Source organism: Anser brachyrhynchus, assembly GCF_964034855.1.
Source record: "Anser brachyrhynchus genome assembly, chromosome: 12".
NCBI classification, from domain to species: domain Eukaryota; kingdom Metazoa; phylum Chordata; class Aves; order Anseriformes; family Anatidae; genus Anser; species Anser brachyrhynchus.
In genome coordinates this window covers 6,292,015-6,311,223 of record NC_137707.1, presented here as the reverse complement: position 1 = coordinate 6,311,223, position 19,209 = coordinate 6,292,015, and the positions used below count along the sequence as shown (strand labels likewise).

At 41.8% G+C, this 19,209-nt stretch overlaps 2 protein-coding genes across 10 annotated transcripts in view; one reads left to right on the top strand and one right to left on the bottom strand.

Annotated features, from left to right (window-relative positions):
* The window catches only part of WWOX (WW domain containing oxidoreductase), a 510,587-nt gene extending 498,729 nt beyond the window's left edge, over positions 1-11,858 (top strand). For all 8 annotated transcript variants that reach the window (XM_080552528.1, XM_080552522.1, XM_080552517.1 and 5 more), the window contains one exon: positions 11,173-11,858. In XM_080552528.1, coding sequence (XP_080408654.1) covers positions 11,173-11,361 — 189 coding nt within the window. In that variant the 3' untranslated portion in view covers positions 11,362-11,858. The remainder of the gene's footprint in view (positions 1-11,172) is intronic.
* The window catches only part of MAF (MAF bZIP transcription factor), a 211,305-nt gene that overhangs the window by 20,992 nt on the left and 171,104 nt on the right, over positions 1-19,209 (bottom strand). Inside the window, exon 3 of one of the 2 annotated variants that reach the window (XM_080552532.1) lies at positions 11,135-12,479. The exons of the other annotated variant lie outside the window; for it this stretch is intronic. The gene's annotated coding sequence lies outside the window, so the exon portion shown is untranslated. Of the gene's footprint in view, positions 1-11,134; positions 12,480-19,209 lie in introns of those variants that run through there. 2 annotated transcript variants of the gene reach the window in all.

The window sequence follows — 19,209 nt, the reverse complement described above, 5'->3', positions numbered from 1 at the left end:
TTTCACCATAAAAAGCCACCACTAACTCTCCAGATTTCTTTTACTCACTGGAAACATAATCATCCATGGAAAGCCACCGGTAAAGCCAACAAAAGGATTATTCAGAGGCTGGTGGTAAGGGTTGTGTGGGAGGCGGTTGCCAAAGGAGTGCTTTTCTTCCACAGCCAAGACTACTTGCTGTATGGATGCTCTGACCTGTGCTGCTGTTTGCCACTGCATTTGACTTTGTGCTGGTGACTGCTTTTTATTCACCTGTTCACTTTTACTGGGAAGAACTTTAAAGTCACAATAGCCATGAGATCAGTCTGAAAATGCAATTCCTGTCTCCTCTTGTGACATTCAGAGTGGAAGCCCTGCATACAAATCATCGCTACTTATTTTTTCGTCTGCAGATGTGATTGTATTAAACAAAAGGTGTGACAAGGAGCCCAGCGTAGGAAGGAGCCCTTCTGCCAAATCGCTCTGTGTTTAGCACTGCTGCGAGTGTAACAGCAGCGCTCCGCCGCTGCTCTCCAGCAGAGCCAGGAAACCATGCAAAGATATTGATAATTGATTCCATTTTATATAAGTTAAAAACCAGCTTTTCCCTCCTAGTGTGAAGGTAATGGGTTTTGTCTGTAGAAAGATAATAATCCTATGAACCATTTCTACGCCCTCTATTAAAGAATAGTACAGCTTGCACTTGAACATAATGCCCATGTCAGCTCAGCTTTTTAGATATTCATCTTAAAAGAATCTTCAAGGACTGGAAAGAGATCTTCCTGAGACACTGAGTTAAGTTTGAGGAACTTAAAAAGTCATGAAGATCCTGTCAATTAATGTGTTTATTCTTATACGTCTACTCTGGGAAAGGCATCTTCAAACATGAAAGCTGTTTTCTTTCGATTAAAAAGTTGTCATTGCATTTAGTTTCTGTAGGTAATGCAGAGGGGATTTTTTCTTCCTCACCATACTGGGGGATAAATACATCTTTTTAGTTCTTACCGGTTTCCTCCCAGGAATCTTCATTTATTGCAAGAACATAAAAAAAAAAAATAAGGAAAAAGAGAGCAGCTAAATTGAAACCTTGCTGCCAAATTTGTATGCAGGGGATGACTTGATTTATAAGCTTAGGTAATTTCATTTTTGTTCGCACTCCTTCAATTGAAAGGCTCCCACAAACAGTGTTACAGCACTGAAGGGAAGAGATGGGGAAATTTATCAAGCTATTTATCAAATTATTTTCACAGTCTGTCAAAGTCATAAGCATGCTAGAAAAGAAACATAACGAGTGTGTTCAAACAGAAAGGCATGTCTGAGTGAGCAGTCGGACTGCGGGCTACCTTGCCAGCATAGCTGAAGAGCAAAGAAACAGCCGAAGAGACGGCATCTGCCCCGAAGCTCCATCCTGGCACGAGCAGTATTAGAGCCTTATTTGATGGATTAAGGGCTGAGAAAATAGAATAGAAAACATCATGAAACAGAAGGAGGGATGGGAGCAAAGGGCTCCCATAGGCTTGCCCCCTCTCTAGGTGGCCCATGAGCCTCCGTTGAGGTTTACCGATGGGGCTGGTGTGGAATCTAAATGGGGCAGAGCCTTGGCAGGAGAGGGAATTGCATCCTGAGACAGGACATTGCACTTACACTGCCCTGGTGTATGCAGCCTTATAGTGGGTCTTGTGAGACAACGCTGAGAAAGCAGGAAAAAAAATAAACAGAAAAGCAGCTGAGATAGAAGGAACCAGTCTAGTAAGAAATCTTTAATTTCTAATGAGCTTTAAAGGGTTTGAGAGAATTGATTTTTTTTTAACAAACCAGTTCAAGTACATGCCTTCAGATTATAAAAGTACCTGAAATTGCCTAGAATATCAACATGCATAGCTTGTTTGTATTTACATATATTTACATAGGAAAACAAGAGAAAGATCTACAGTTATTTACAGTCTACATAGGAGAAGAGAAAGGCAGCATAATTGTATTTCCTAAAATACAGTAGTTGAATAGTCAGCACATGCATATTAAGATATATTTGCATGATAGAACGCAAATGTTTTAAGACCTTTTTAACTCCCTATGCTAAGATATAGCATAATAAAGGTAATTTTTTTTTGTTTTGTTTTGTTTCTAGTCTATTTGCATCAAGTGCTTTAAAATGTTCACTAACACAGCGGCAGCATTATTTACCCTGGCAATTAAAGCAACAGTACACACGATAATTTCCTACTAACTAGCAACAAGCTGCTGGTGAATGAAATATCTATTGTTTCTCATTATCCATCGACCAACATACAAGGATCTCCCCTTGTAAAGGCAGTGCCTAAGCTATCACCATTAATTATAGAAGTAATATAAATGAGACTCTACAGTATGTACTAAATGAAATATTAACAAGGCCAGTGTCTTTGAGCCTGAAAGATGCACTAACAGGGCACACTTTACAGCAGGCTATCTATGAAAATCACACATACATAATACAGGAGTGCCTGGCTTACAGCTCTAAGCCTAGACATTAGAGGCCTGTTTACTAGATCTGCATTATTGCAAAATACATTCCCTTAATCAGTTTCTGGAAGACAGAGTTGGTAGTTAATTTTTTACCATGATATGTCCCCATCATCACACCCTGTGGTTTTTGAATGCATTGTATTACTGAAATTTTTGTGTGTGTATGTATCAACAGATGAAAAACAGTCTTTATCTTTAAAACCTAAACAAACAGCTTGTCCAATATTTGTCCCAAAAGGTCACTTGCTTAAAAAGCATTGCATTTTGTGGGGTTGTTTCACTCATATCTAAAATCAAAGTCAGTCTAAAAAGTTATCTGTGCAATGAAGGAGGAAGCACAATGTCAGTATTGTGATGGCATTCATTGCAATACTGCATATGAAGAGAGTCTAAATTTTGACTAGTAGTAATATTAAAAAGCTATATAAATATATACAGCATATACAGTACTGTTTGTGTACATACATTTATATAAAGTATCTATATAATTAAAGTTAGGTACAGCAAAAACATAAAGCATTTCAAGTCAGCAGAAGTTAATAACAGAAGTGATTTCAACAAATTTCTCATTTACATATGTCCAAACACCAGCCGACCCTATTCTGATGACTGAGTTACAGCAGCATATCTAATCTGGCTTTTTGGCCGGGTATGTTTATTGTCAACAACCTGCTTGCCCTACTCTTCAAGTTACACTTGCCCAGCAGAACACAGGCTCAGCTGGCAGAATATGCATTTCAGGATGATTTCCAGTATCCTGCATAGGATTTCCATTTTTGGCATGTTGGGACTCATGTTTATATAAATGTACATCACAAAATCTCAGTTAGTGAGCAGGGATTTACAGCTCCTGATGGTGCTGCTGTGATGCCCAAAGGGACTGACTCCCTCTTGCCTGCTGTTCGCTCCTCGTCCAGCCAGCCAGGGCTGGCACACAGGGCAGGGGACAAGCAAGGGACAGCAGCATCACATGGCAAGCCTAATCACAGCCTTGTCCTGTTGCACTCTGAAATAAACACTGATAATTTCCCTCAGGGATGTTTCCCAAACCCGGACTTGAAGAGGAGCATGCAGTACCACACCACTGCTCCATACTAACCTGTACATCAAGGTATAGCAAGAGTAGCAATGCTGGATGGTAGCAATTTGCATGCAGTGTTCAAAACTGCCACTTCAGTGGAGTGATGATGTTTTAAAAGTGTAAATCAGGTGTGAACGGGAGTTCAGTGGGCAGCAGAAGAGAATTCAGAAGTGATCTGAGAAGAAATGCGATGTCGGTAAAAGGCCGGGGTGAGCAGCCTGTGGGGCGTGCTGCTGCTCTTGCTGTTGAAATGCTGGTCGAGCAAGGTAAAGCCATATGCTTCATTAAAGTTTTTGAAGCTTAAGATGGCTCTGTGTCAGGCTTGAAAGAATTTTCAGAAACTGATTGTGGACTCCAACACAGAAAAAGAAAGGAATTGGGTGTTGGTGGGACCCAACTCCCTTCCAGATGCTGCAGAAAGAGCAGTAGGGTTGCATAGACATCGGTGTCTGGGGCTGTCTTAAACATTGGATAGTTTTATCTGAGATATCTGTGAGAGGCTAGGGGATGTGATTGCAGACCTGTGGGAAACGTGTGCCCTTCTGGAGGACAGCTGTAGAGCATGCAGGATTTCCCAAGGCAGATGTTGTAGGATCCCTGTGTTAGGGGTATGCCATGGCATACCACCCCTGGTATGCCATGATCGCTCTTTCTAGAATATGCAAAGTGTGGGAGAGATGAACCCATGGCTCTCCTTTTGAGGGGATAATTGACTCTAAAGCATCCATTTATGGAGACCCCAGTGGTACTTTGGCTAATAAGAGTTCAACCAAGTTCTCGGTGAGCTGGACAAAAACAAACGTGAGAGAGGAAAGAGACCAGAATGGGGCCTGGTGTAGCAGACATCTTCACATAAAGAAGGAATTTTATACAATAGAGAAAAATAAGCATGATTTCAAAAGGTACTTACATTTTTATCAGCTATTTTGCCAACCTTGTTCTAAATCTCCTAAGAATTTTAATAACGGTTTATAATACAACACTGTACTTACACGGTGCTTTTCAGCAGTAGATGTGGAAGCACGCCATAAATGTGAACCAGTCCTCACAACACCCCTGTGAGGTGGGTAAATCTTAGTAGTCTCCCCATCTTACAGATGGGAAAAGTGAGGTACACGGAGTTGAAGTGACTTTTCCGAGTTGACTTGAGAAGTAAAGGTCGAAATGAGAAAACCAGCCCAGTGCTCCTTCCTGCCTTGATGTCCTGTGTTGTATTATTTTTTTTCCTGTGGAGTGATTGCAGACGATCTCTTTGACACTGGATGTTGGAGGATAGAAGTTTTCAAGCACTATCATTGCCATAATTGAGAACATATGGGGTGTTGCATAACACAAACAACATGGTGCAGTATCAAAATACATTTATTACAATGGACACATTTTCTTTTGCAAAGTTAAAACCCAGAATGTAAGTTAAATATAGCTGCATATACTGAATAGTTGAAATAATCACTAGATCTTAATGCCTCAGCAGTTGAAAACAAATCCTCTTTCGTGAACTACTGCAGTTTCCTTACTCAAAGAATAGATCACATTTATCTTCTATATTGTATGTAAAGAATACTGTAAATGCGTAAAGGTCTTAATGACGCTAAAAAAAAGTTACAGCTTGAAACCAACTATGCTTTGCAAGTAGAGAAGCTTTAGAGTTTTGAGTCTTTGTAGTTGAGAATTAATTGAAAAAGAAATACATCAGAAGAAAAAAAAACAGACCTTATAGATTTGGGTTTATCCGTTGTATTATCTTCTAAGAGACGTTTTGCTGGTTTAAATGTGGTGATGGGGGAAGGGGAGGTGGTTGAGAATCTCTGGTTTAGATGTGGTTCAGTGAGACCTTTCAAAAGACTGCAATTACAGAGTCAGTTCAGGTCACGTTTTCCTGCTGGCACTTGGGTGGAGATGGGACTTGAAGTCAACTGAGCCTGATTTATTTATTGAATCATATTTGGCAGCTCCAAAGTTGTTTTTTTTTTTTTTTAGTTGCAGCTATGATTTTGGTTTGTCAGACTCACCCAAAGGAGCAAAGGCAGGTCTCAGTTTCGTATTTCTGGGCTGAAAAAGCAATTAGGGAATCCTGTTTTCTTACAGGAGGATAGCACATACATATTGCAAGCATTACTCAGAAGATAATAATACATCCAGGATTGCTCTGAGTAAGAGGACTGCAGCAGGAAGGATTTTTCTGTAATCTCCTGTGTAAGGCTAGAACTCGCTCACTGTCTTGTACAGAGGGTAGCTGCCGTTCACAGCTCTGAGATACCGGCGAAGAAACCGAGCAAAGTAACACCTGGCGTGGAGAAGCTGGTCCCTCTGCTACGACGGTTGAACGAGGATGTAAGGATTTTAGACTTACTAGTGTTTTTCTGAAGGTAGCTTGATGGGGAAAAGTACAGACTCAGCTCATCTGTAGAAGTATTTTAACATTACTGAGAAAAGAATAAGTATATTTGGAGAATATTTGCACCAAAGTCCCAGCTGTGGCACATCCCAGATGGAAACATCTGTATTCGGAGTGCAGTTTCCTTCCAGGAGGCCAGCCAAAGCTCAGCTGCCAAGCCGCAGGTGGCCAGGAGCAGCGAGCTGCGCCAGGAGCCAGTGGCAAGCAGCAGAGGGGCATGAGCTATGGGCAACCGCAGATCTGTGTCAGAGGAGGTGGTGGACCTGAGCTGGCTGACACCAGGTGAAGATGAGACTCGAGGAGTAGAGAACTGCAGCTGTAATTTTAGAGTTTGGCATTGGCAATTTGCTCCATCTCATTTCGTTTGGTTTTCCAAGATTGTCTATTTTGCACCAAATCGGTAAACGAGCATGGCTGATGCCAGCTGGTGAACTGACCGCTCTCGTGGAGTGGATCTGGACTCTTTGGAGTGCTTTCCAGAGCACAGCGAACGTGTGGGAAACCCTGTTTGTGTCATGGTCTGTAACACGGGTGTGCTCCCCCATCTTCACTCCGCTGTGCAGTAAGTGATTCCACTATAAGTGATCTGTTCACAATGCAGTTGTGTTGAGCTAGTATTTTTGCGCTAGGGATGTGTTTGCTTTGTCTAATGGTCCTGGGATGAATAACAGGAAGAGCCTGAAGAGTTTTAAGGAAGCAGTTGCCTTTTTGTTTCACTTGGGCTGCTTGCTTTGAATCTGGACCTTGTCACAAATGCTCGCCTTTCTTGTCATTGTGAATTCACCTCCTTCCACTGGCCATCTTTTAAAATGCACTGCGCTAAACTTAACCTCAGGCTAGCAAGATAACTACTTAATTTTTCATAATAAAATAAAATAAAAACTCTTTTTCAGGGAAACTGATTCCATCTCGCTGGTAGGCAATGTCACATGCTATCTGTATGCCCTTAACAGAGTTTAGAGTGGATCTTATTCATTTGCAGTTGATACATATACAGATAACTTATGGCTTTGTTTCTATTATTTATATACTTCATACGTAAACCTGCTTCAGAACAGGAATCTAATTTTAGAAAGTAAACATGCATTTGAAAGTAGACAAATTTGAAAACTAAACATTAACTGTGTAATATGTTTTCTTATCAGGAACATAAATGGTATCTTAGAATACTAACGGATGCATTACATATATTAATGAGGGTTTTACCGTACGCTGTATATCAGGAACCCCTTTTCTTTTACTGTTAAGATATTCAATATTAATTTGTATTCAGTGCCATCAGCTACAAATTGATAGCTCACAGTTATGAGATAAATGCCTATGAACTAGTAGCTAGCTACTTAGTATTTTTATCTCAACAAAGGATTTTGGAAGGATGGACAATTTAGATCTTTGAGCCTCAACTATAAATAAACAGCAACTGCTTTACAAATCCCACCCTGCTGCAGTTTAAGATTGTATTACAAAACTGACAAATGATTTGCGAAGGAGAATGATGAACCCTTATTACTAAGACACTCTTCAACTTAATCCAAAACAAGATTCCCGGGTAATTTTACGTACACTGGAAAGATTGATAGCGTGGTGCTTGCCTAGCAGCTTTCAAATGTTTGCCTGGATCGGAAATGGCATTGAGGCATGATTAAAGATTCAGTTGGGCTTCTCACAAATTCTTTATCCTGCGTATTCATCATTCCAACTCGCTGCCTTTGTTGCAGGTTAAGGAAGGCTGACCCCCAGCCCCGGCGATTAGCACCATATACAACTGACGGACATATGGAAAAAAAATGTTTAGGTTGCCCAGAGCTTTTAGCCTTGTTTATCAGTCTAAATTGTTGGGAGCAGGGGCGTTAATCACAATAGATCAGGGAGAGCCTGTGACAACTGACAAGCTCATTGTTTAAGACATTTTTTAACGAAGTTGTTAACATTAATTCTTTTATATAGTACTCTAATCTTCTTCAAATTATGTTCTGACATGGCACAAACCGCTTGGCATTGAAAGTCATTCAACAGTGATTAAAGTGCTCTTTTTATCGGTTTAAGAATGTTTCATCTTGTATCAGCAGTATGGAATTGTTTACTAATTAGATTCCCTAACATCCTCTGCTGTTGTATGCTGATGATATGTGAACAGGAAAGCTGATGAGCAAAAAATTAAAACTTGTTATTAAACAGTCATAAGGCCCAGCATATAAAGATGTCATTCAAAAGATTGTGTTCATAAGGGATAAACAATATTTACTGAGAAACTCAGCGTTCTCACAGCCTGGCTGTGCATGGGTGGCAGTGCAGGCATTCTCCAGTTATCTGCAGTTCTGGCTCTTCCTGGAGGTTTGTGGCATCTGAGTCGAAGACGAAAAGTAGGAGTTGGTCCTTGAGGACCTTCTCATTGAGGATGGCCTCTATGGGCTTGCTGGGCATCCCGCTTTGGGCAGGAGGCTGGGCTGGAGACCTCCTGACATCCCATCCGACCTGAAGCATTATTGAGTCCTCTGATACTCATTCCTCTCTGTCCTTGGGCAAGTCACTTAGGTAGAGATCCTCAAATCTCTGGATACAACTAGCTCACATTCACCAAAGGAATCTGGATGCTTAAATGGCTTTGGGAATCTGGGATTTACCTTCCATTTCGTAGTTTTGTTGTCATCAAGCTCCTAGGCTTGATGAGTTCATGTTTTTTCATTCTCTGATATTAAAGCTTTACCCTCTGTCAACAAAGGGATAAATATGACTGCATTTCTCTTAAGTAATAAAAAGGTACTTCTCTGTCAATGATAGAACCATTGAACTTTTTTTCTACCAAAACACCCAACACAATTGAAACATTTAGAAAGACGGAAAGATACACACAGCCAAAAAGCAAATGGCACATTGCTTACATCCAGTCCTCAGTGAAACACTGGAGGTATCACATGATAAAGTGCTTTGGGCTTCCAGCCACATAATCTTTTATCGCGTAAAGTAAATATCCTACACTCACACAGGGAAAACTATTTTCTTCTTTTGGAGTTTAGGCTGTGTCAGTGTTTGAGGTATAAAGCACTGTTGTTATGCTGTAGGATGTGTGCCTGCTGAGAATTTTAAAAGTCATCAAATTCGACTCATTCGAAAAGATAAATTATTGTTCAGTTTGGATTTTAAACTGCTCTGATAAACTTTCATTTTATGAATTAGCTAAATTTTATTAAAGCTAGCCTGAGTTTAGCTTGGCTGGACGGATGCTTTTCAGCAATAGCTTAAGGGCTCTCACTCTGCATTGAGCACATTAGTTTAATTTTACCTTTCTAATAAAAGTCCAGTTGAATTGCTTGCAAAAACTAATAATAACACTCTTCAGGGGCTTTGAATCATTCTAAACAGCTGAATACAGTGATCATACCTGTGCTGTGGAGCTTTATAGGATAGTTCAAACGAGCATAAGAATTTTATTTTTCTCTGTTAATATTATTTTTAGTAGAACTCTCTTACATTTCTTCTCCTGCTTGTAAGATGCTTTCTCTTTTTTAAAAAAGATATTGGTTTAATAAAAGGATTACTAACTTTAAAAATAGTTTGGTCTGATGGTAAATATATGCCTTTCAACATCCTTATTACAGACAGGTTTGGTTTACCTTGTTATAGTAGATCATTTCTAAGCTGTGGAGTCATCATTATCAGTTTAATCCCATCTTCTCAGGAAAATGCATATCTTGCAAACAAATATGCTTTTCTTTGCAGTTACAAAATTAAGAAGCGTCAATTAAGGAGAATTGGGGCTTTTTAGAATGGTTGCTGCCCTTGAAGGATGAGAATGCAAAACAGAGGTCTTTTGCAGGTTGACCCCCTAACAGCACCCTGAGTTTTCCTGGTTGTGACACTGAAAGGCTAGAGAAAACAAAAACAAAAACGGAACTGGAGGAAAATCATGAGAGGTTGAAGCTTATTCGCTCTCCCCATTAAATTATCCTAATGTGGCAACATCCAATTTCTCTTCGTTTACTTTTTCTATCATAGTTGGCAGCCTCTTTATTCTGATTCCTATCAGCTCATAATTAGTTACCACAGAAAGGACTAAGATGCACATAAATAATCATAAGATGCCAGATAAACTCTATTGGTTTTAAATTAGGGTTGTGTGCAGTGTCTTGCTACGTGCTCTCACCTATTATTTTTAATTATAGTTCACAAAGCAAACCGGTTTCTTGCCCTCTTTGCAGCTCTTCTGGCACTGCACTTTCAGTCGGGACCTTGGAGTACCCCATTCCCTGGGGTGTACCCATCGCTGCCTGTACCTTGTGCCCTCCAGCTCCAGGTTTCTGTCGGAGAAATTCAGAGAAATCCATTCTTCCTGTTTGAACATAAGTTCAGCTGGTATTTAAAAAAAAAAAAAAAAGAAAGAAAGAAAAAAAGAATCTCTGCTCCACAAAAGCCTCTAATCTACCTGCTCCATTTCTTAAAGCATTATAAGACATGAGAAATGGTTGTTACAGAACAAAAAAAAAAAAGGGGGGGGGGGGTGGGGAACACACTGGAAAGCGTCGTGTCTCTGCAAAATCAGCCCTCTCTGCCTGCAGCAGATAAACATTCTTGCGAGGCAATGGTGACAACTGCAACAGTGAAACTGTTGATCAAAGATATATGGGCAGGTTTGGCACAAATCCCGATTGCACTTTACATTATAGGTCTTAATTGGAGTGCCCAGGTTAATTTTGTACGAGAGGTTTAAAAAACCCAACCAAACAAAATGCATATACGTGTCAGTCTGCGACTGCTTATCAAGGTTAGGAAGTGATGGTGCTCAAGGTGTATGGTGTTTTCTGAGTTAGAAGGGAAAAGCAGGATGTTTTTAAGTGCTGCTTTTAAACCTGGCTCACCTTTTCTGTTTTCAAGTGCCAGTGGGGAGACCCTCCTGGCACTGACTTAAGGTTTTCTTGAAAAGGGGCAAATGAACAGGACCAGTTTCTGGACCGTCTTTTCCTTTTCTTTTGCTCCAAGAGGAAATGAAAAGAAAAAAGCTCCTCATTAAGGTGTTTAGCAAATAAGTGGCCAGCAGGCAGGGAGGCAGCATCTTCAGCAGAGTTTTAGCTGCGGTGCTTTCACCAGTGCTCTCCGGAGACGCACAGCTCCGATGGACTGCAGCCAAAATGACAAAGATAAAAATCTATCCGTGTATTTGTGTATATATTCACGTAGTTTTATCTTTTTTTTTTTTTTTTTTAAATTTCAGCAACAAGGAGCTGCCACGACCGTCTACTGCGCCACGGCCGCCGAGCTGGAGGGGCTGGGTGGGATGTACTTCAACAACTGCTGCCGCTGCCTGCCATCGCCGGAGGCTCGGAGCGATGCGACGGCCGTAGCCCTTTGGGAGCTGAGCGAGAGGCTGATCCAAGAGCGAATTGGCAGGCGGTCCCCGTGACGGCAGGGATCAAAACACACTGCGTGCGTGCACGCTTGGAAACTGCCAGCGCTGGAGCCTGTCCAATCTTATCATCTAGAGGGTTTCCATGTACCTCAGATACAGATTAACCAGTGTTAAATGAAATAATAGCAGTCACAACATAGTGAAAAATGTTAAGTACTAATGGGAAATGGGGAATACGACGGGTTAAAGGGACAATGCGGCTTCCTGGGGCTTAGTTAGTCGTGCTTTTCCTTCTTTTGATTGTAGCTGATTCAAAGTGTAACCTAAGGAGGCATCTTTTGTGTTATTTCAGAAAAGCAATGTTGCAGATATTTTCTGTTGTTTTGATTAATGGGTAGGTATGTAGCCCAATATGGGACTTCCTCTTTATTTTGATAATTACTGTCTGTTAGGCTTTAGGTATTGATCGGGAGATGGTAGTCTTGTTGATTCCTTTTCCCTACAAGAATTTTATTGGGTGTGGCAAATAAAAAGATTATTAAGAAAAGAAATCTTTCCTGCCCTTGACTGCTGGCTGCAAATACATCTGAGCTATCTAGAAAAAGAAAGTGCAAGAAGACATCTGAATAGAAATGGCAAAATCACAGCTAATTAAATATTTGTTTTGTCTTAAAAGATTACAATAAAAGATATGTTGTAAACCATTCCCTAAATACCATAGAGTTAGCAAAGATGATGTCTCCTAAAGAACACACAGGGTGTAATCAGGGGTTTAAGTGGTATTTCCATCCATTTCTCAGTTCACAGTTTTAAGAAGTTTCTTTTTTTTCTTGGAAAATTCACAGTTTCTCAGTCCTCCTGATACTGTATCCCAATCCAAATCTCTCTATTTTTTTTTCAGTTTAAATTTAATAAAACAACATGCTTCCTTGAATATTGTCACCTGAAGAGAAAGTTTTTGTCTCATTTCTGCAAATGTCTTAGTTCATTTATTTTTTTTTTAGAAAAGAAAACTTGAGGAAAAATAAAGAGCTTCTTGTTGATACCAAGAAAACGCTGTGTTTTTTTTTTCTTGTTTCTTTCTGAGTTCATTTTTTTTGTATTTTGTGCTTTGTAGCTGTCTTCGTGCCAGAAGGTTGTCCTAAGCCATCACCAGTCCAGCATCGCATTTTCTGCAGACAGAATATAAACAAATAAATAGAAGGAAACATTGTTAATAGAAGCTTATTTGACCCCCCTTATTAAATGATTTAATGCTAACAGTCTGCCTTCCGTGATTTGTCTTGTCTGGAGCCAGCTGTTGAATAGGTGTCCCAATGAAGCATGCAGTCACCTGGCAGGAGGAGCCTCCACGTCCTCCCATCACAAACCCCACCATGCTTACGTACGGAATTAGGGTATTGCAGTGTAGCAGCTATACCTCACGGTCATATAGTGTTGTGACTCCTCTGCTTTTTTGTGTGTTTATAGCTAATCTGAGTTTAGTGGGAGCTCTCCTTAGGTAGGCAATGTTTGGCCCCCCTGTGCACATGAGGGTGGGGATCTGTGCAGGTAAGGGCTCTATCTGTGAAATTAAATCAAACCCCTCGGATTATCTAGAGTTTGTCTGGAGTGAAAAAATGATTAACTTCTGTCACCTGTGCAACAGCCTTCTCAAACGCGTTATTTGTGCTTTTCACAGAAAAAAAAAGGAGAATTACATTCATATACTAGTACAGCCAGCCCAGGACAGCAGGGCTTTGCACCAGCACCTGCCATCACCAGATCAAGAATAGGCAGTCATTAAACAATGCTGGGAGCCCTGCACCATGCCTCCCCCCACCTTTAAGGCCCCGGCCTTATGCTTCATTTAGGCAAACATTAATAACTGATAATGAACATCCTCTCATTCCTTATTGCTGAAATGCTGCCTGCATTTGTGAGAAGTCAGTACTTAAAGAGATTGCCCACCTTCCTTCAAAGAGGAGCTGAGAGGTATTTTTCCCCCATATGTGGTTCCCTCTTTCAGTGTTATGAGGTAAAAGCATTTTTAATGTTGGCATAGTTTTGCATTAGTATGAAAGTAAGCTGCCCTGTGACATTATTGAGTTGATCACGTTCCATTGCTTCCTTGTTCTGGTTAATAAATATTTACTGACTCTAGTGTATTACTCCATCTAGAACTGAACAGTCACCATTTTCTCCAATTCAGATTAAAAACATCAACAACAAAAAACTCTCATGCACTCTTTCTTTCTTTCTCTTATTCCCTTCCTTTTTCTTTTTCTTTTTCTTTCTCTTTTTTTTTTTTTCTCTCCCCTTCTCTGTCCTGTCTCTCATCTCCCACATTGAAATAGCCAGCAGGAAAAAAACTTGTTCTCCTTTTTTTTTCTTTTTTCATTTTCAGTCCAAATAAAAAATGGCACAAAGCTGCAGAGCATTTGCTTCTATTAGAAACACTTGTGAAAATAATTTTTCACACACCCTCAGCTTGGTTTCAGCACAAGAGGGATGTGCAGGACATTAAAAAGGAATAGTGATTGAAAAGAAACAGACTCCAAAACCTCCATTTTAATATCCTAGATGTGCCTAAGTCATTGGCTTTCAAATATATTTTGGTGTAAAATTTGGCACATTTACAGCCAGTCAGATTTATTTATTTGACTAGCTTACATTTTTCCGGTTGATTTACCTGAGGCAATGTCTGCGTGAATTACTCCACAACGCATTGACTCCAGTGTTCATTAAAGGTAGTTAAGTGATGCTGTGTCTAATATTAAAGCAAACCCCATTAACCTTAACTAGTATCATATCAGCAAAACAAAAAGAACTGAATAAAGCAAAATAGATCATGTGTTATAGTTTTTGGAAAAGATCCAGCAAACTTGCATCAAGCTCCTAATAGTCCTAATAAGCCCTTGCTAGTTATCCCCACAAAAAAGGTGGAGAGTGGATAGGGGCTGTGTCACTGATGGACCATCTTGTCCATGGTCTGCCCAGAAAGTGAATGACTGATGGGACTTTTACATACAAAACTGGTTAGAAAGGGACCTGCAAACAACCATGCCAAGTGTTCACTTTTTTTTTTCTTTCCTTTTTTTTTTCATTTTCTTTTGACATCTGAAAGACAAATCTCAGATATTCTCAGATCAGGTAGGTATTTTTATTAGAGAAAGTCTTTCCAGCAACACTGCAATAATTTGACTTATATCAAGGTTGAATAACTCCTTGTCAGGTGTTAAGCTCATGACCTTTCAAGCCAAACACGCTTATACTAACCAGTTTACCATTGGAATGATCAATATCTTGTAAGTGAGAAAGTCTAGACAGATCTTATTTTGTCCTTTGGTATCACTTGTGGCTTTGGAATTGATCATTATATGTGGCTTGGGAAAAAATGCCTATACATTTCATGCTCTGTATTTATCTTGACAAGGTTCTCTAGGATTATATTTTCATAATCTGAATGACAGTGGAACAGCTGCTCAAACTGTGCAAGCCCTTCTTATCAGGCTGAATTTAAGCTACGGTAATTACTCTCCTTATGTATTTCTTTTTTAAACAAGCGTGTACTATACATTAAAATGTATGGTTAAGGGCGGCAGGGGGGCTTCTGAGAGGCTTGGAAAATGCTGCTAAAATCTGACATATTTCTTTCTATCCAGAGCGGCTGATTCGGGTTTGTATTTTATTCTAGATGTAAGCCCATGGCAGAGTGTACACAGTCCCCGGAGCAGGATCCCAACCTATGCAGGGTATACATCGCTTAATTTACAAACCCTTTAGAGTCCAGATGCCCTGAGCCTGGAGGCAGTTTAGGAAAACCAGACAAGCAGTTGGTAATGCCAGTGCCTTATAGTTTGGTGGAAGTTTTCTTCCCGAGGGATCACAAAGGTCTTTTTCACCTTGTTTCCTAAGCAGCTGGGTTGATGCCCTCAGACTTCTGAGTCTGTGGCTGGATTTCAGCAGAATTTTGCCAGGGGGTAAAGGCCACAAAGACAATCAGATGGAGCCCACTCCATGAACAGCCCACCTGGCCAGAAACTCTCCCAGCAATGGGTATACCGAGCTTCTCTTTCACCCCAAATAAAGAACAGACCCAAACACAAGACCAATCCTATTCACATGGCTTTTCCCATCCTGCAAATCTTTAGCACCAGGCTGCAGCAGACATACAGAGCAGAACACCCAGCAAACACGCTACCAACTGCGTCCTTCAACCCGTCCCATTGCAGAGAGGCTGGCAAAGGCCAGCCCTAGTCCTGCTGGAAGCAGCCGAGCATCAGCTGGGTGCACAGCCCCAGCAGTGGCAGGGAGCCGTGCCGAAGCCAGGCACTAAGGCTGCCTGTATGATGTGGCGATGGAAGGGCTTGAAATATAGCAGCCAGCTGCGTGGCTGCTCACTCATGTCCTTCGCCGTGGGACAGAGGCAACAGGAAAACAGAGACGTATCTCGGAGAGAAAGGATGTGCTGCATCTCTGCTGATTTTTTTACAGCACTAACTCTGTTATTTACTAGATGCCTGCTCTGGGCTGTGCGTTTCCTCCTCTCCCCCCACCCCTGTTGCGTTTGCAGAGTACTTTCCAACGGGTGTTTGGTGAATTAGCTCCATGCTTTAAAAGAGAAGATTGCTCTGGCAGAGAACAGCATAGTTGTAAAAGTGTCAAGGTGTTATGGATGTCCTGATGATAGAGCCCAGTTGTTATCTGCTGGGTAGTGAGGGAGGATAGCTAATGATGTGCAGCATGTAAACCGTTTGTTGCTCTAATCCATCTGTGTGGAGAGGAGTGAAAAAGAGGGGCGAAATCCTGGGAAAATTACTTGGACAGCTGGAGATAAAGTGTGTACTGATGGAGTCATCCAGAGGTAGCTGTCAACATGAGCTGTGTTTGCATATAATCCAAGCGATGCACAATGATTCCTTTCGGTATGTTTTTTATGGGTTGGGTTGGGGGGGGGTGCGGGGGGGTGGTTCATGTGTCTGCACACAGACCTTAATTGCTCTCCAGTATCTCTTACCAACTGGGCTCCAGTTTTAAGTGAGGAATGTGATTTTAATCAATTCATGGCTGGGTGGTGGAGAGAAGTACTGCAAACAGACCAAAGCAAGACATACGGATCCCTTTGGAGGACCTGAATTAAATGAGAAACAGTCATTTTATTAATTCTGCTGTGTTTTATAGACCTTTTATATGGAACATTACACATACAACTTCACTATCTAATTAAAAAGGGCTCTTATCAATTTGCTGGGCAGTTGCTTATATAAAAAAAAAAAAAGGAAGAAATAATATTATATATTTTTTTTTGAATTCCAGAAAATCATCTACCTTAAGGGTGTACAGAGCAAATCACCAAATACCTAATGAGACTGCTTTGGCTGGCAATCATCACCGTTGAAAGAACTGTTATAAAAACTAAACATTAGCCGATGCTTTGGGAAGGAGGCTTGCACTGTGTGCCTTGTTTGTATGGAAACTTTACGCCGGGCTGGTGCAGTGCCTGCGGATATGTGAGCACGATCTAAATTAGGGGCTTTGTGCACCGGAGGTGCATGGTCCCCACCGGCCGTGCAGCCACCCTTCTCCTGGAGCTGGCGTTATCCTCCAGCAGCAGCACTTTGAGCAGCTCCCTGGTGTTCCTGGTGGGGACTGGGGAATGCACGCGGGGCTCATGGACGAGACCGTGCCGGGGAAGGGAGGCAAACGAGAGCTTGTTTGTGGCTGTGTCGCGTGTGCGGGCCGTGGGATGCCCAGAGCCTCGCTGGTCCTGGCTCTGAGAGTCACATCAGCAGGTGAGACCTGGCCCAAAACTGTGCTCTGCCTTTTCCAGGCAGCCTGAAGGAAGGGGAAAAGCAATGGAAATAGGTACTGCCTTGCTGTATGCAGCCCTCCGTGCTTTTCTGCCCAGTTTGTGTGCGGGATGCAGGTGAAGCCACCCGACCCCTGTGCAAAGGTTTCAGTACAAGAAACCGGGCAGTGGGACAGGAGAAAAATATCTCCTGAACCCCTGCACCTCCATAAACCCTTGCTTTATGTGGCGTATTGGATTTTACAAGTACGGAGTCTGCTGGGAGCTGTCTGCCGAGCACACAGTTAGCAGTGATTGAACACCAGCGTTTGAGCATTTTGACTTAAATCCACTGTAAACTTCTGAGCGAACTGCTGGCCTGGGCCGGGTCTCTGGTGGGCGGCCGTCAGCCGTGCATCACAGCCCGCGCAGCCCACGCAGCGCCCGGCCGGTGGCCGCGGGTCACAGTTCAAAAGAAGCCTGAAACTTCGCTTCAATGGCTCCTGAATTACCTCTCGCCTCCCAGGGAAGCCTTTATTGCTCTGCCTCTCCTCCCCTCCCAGCGCCGAGCTGGCGTGGCTGGAGGAGAGAGGAGCAAGGGAGCCGGTGCTGAGCCCATCTCCTGTGTACCCGGACTACAAACACACCGGGAGTATTTTCCTTCCAGCAAAGCTGCTCCTTTAATCTTTATGAGCAGGAGAAATTCATGCATTACAGAGGCACAAAAATGAGAAGGGAAGGGCGGGTGGGAATAGTCGCATTAGAATTAAGCGCCTTTTTTAATATGACACCTGTCAGACTTATTGTGAAAAATATGGAGCAAGGCTCCCTTCAGAAATAATAACGTTGCAGCAAGGTTAGTTATAGCACGGTGAGTCCTGTCAACAGCCGCAATTAGAAGCTGTTTACCAGCAAGTGGAATAGCTCTGCAGCACGGGGCTGCACGGACAGCATGTGTTGTTCCAGCCCCAGCTGAGGGCTGCGAGGTAATCCTGCACCGCCGGGATGGGTCCCCACAACCACATCACTTTCCTAATGACACTATCACCCAACCAGGGATTAAGCGCTGCTTTGCAAGCGGTGAACGGTGTCACACGGTTTAGGCTGCTAAAACAATTAAAGGGTCAATTTACGGCGCTTTGGTGGAAGGGGGTGAAGGGCAGGGGAAGGAGGGTGGGGGGACGACGCGGCAGCAGAGCTGTGATAACCAAGAGCTGTCAGGGAGCCGTATACTGCAGGGGCGAATATTTCTGCCGGCTCCCTATTAGAAGGCATCCTTTGCTGCTGCAATTAAGCAGAGGGTGCCCCAGCTTGCTTGTGCCCGCGCTGCCCCCAACCTCCCTTCCGCAGCGCCGCCAGCTGCGGGGCGTTATTTGCAAGCCACCGAGCGCTGGCAGTTGCACTCCGACCACAAAATTAATTTCATTTATGCCTTCAGCCAGATTTCAAAGCCGGGCTCTGGAGACACGGGAGAAATTAATTTATTAAAAAGCAATAGCTTGATAATGCACATGATGATAGAATAAATGAATCTGTTCAATATCTTATAAAACAGTTGGCAATCACATAATAGAGCATTCATTGTCAATTTAGTAGCTTGTCTCATTATACTCTGCAAATAGTAGTAAAATGGTGTATTATTCATGAACCAACATGCTTTAATTACTTTTAGTGCACATTTATTTTTTCAAATGTAATATGAGTTAGATTCATCTATAACTGTAACCCAGCTTATGAATCCTGAAGCAGTAACACAGACTGGAAGAGACATTTTATGAGCACAGTAATCAGTTTCTGGGAAGTTTGTAACATTTCTATCACTACGAAAGCATATCCTAAAATACCAGCCTCAGACATCATCCCAAAGTTGGATTATGGATGATAATACTTTAATAAGTATGATATTATTATCTGATAATATGATTAGTTGTAATTTCATGTTTCATCATTTGCTAGTTTTTTTTTTCTTTTTTTTTTTCCCCTGCCATTAAGCAAATCCCCAAATCTAATATTGTTTGTTTGCTGGCTTTACAAATAGAAATCATCTTGTTACCACTCCCTCCCTTCTTGGCGTCCCCATCCCACACTTTTCACCAGCTTGATTTGCTATGAAGGTCTCACATGCATACAGC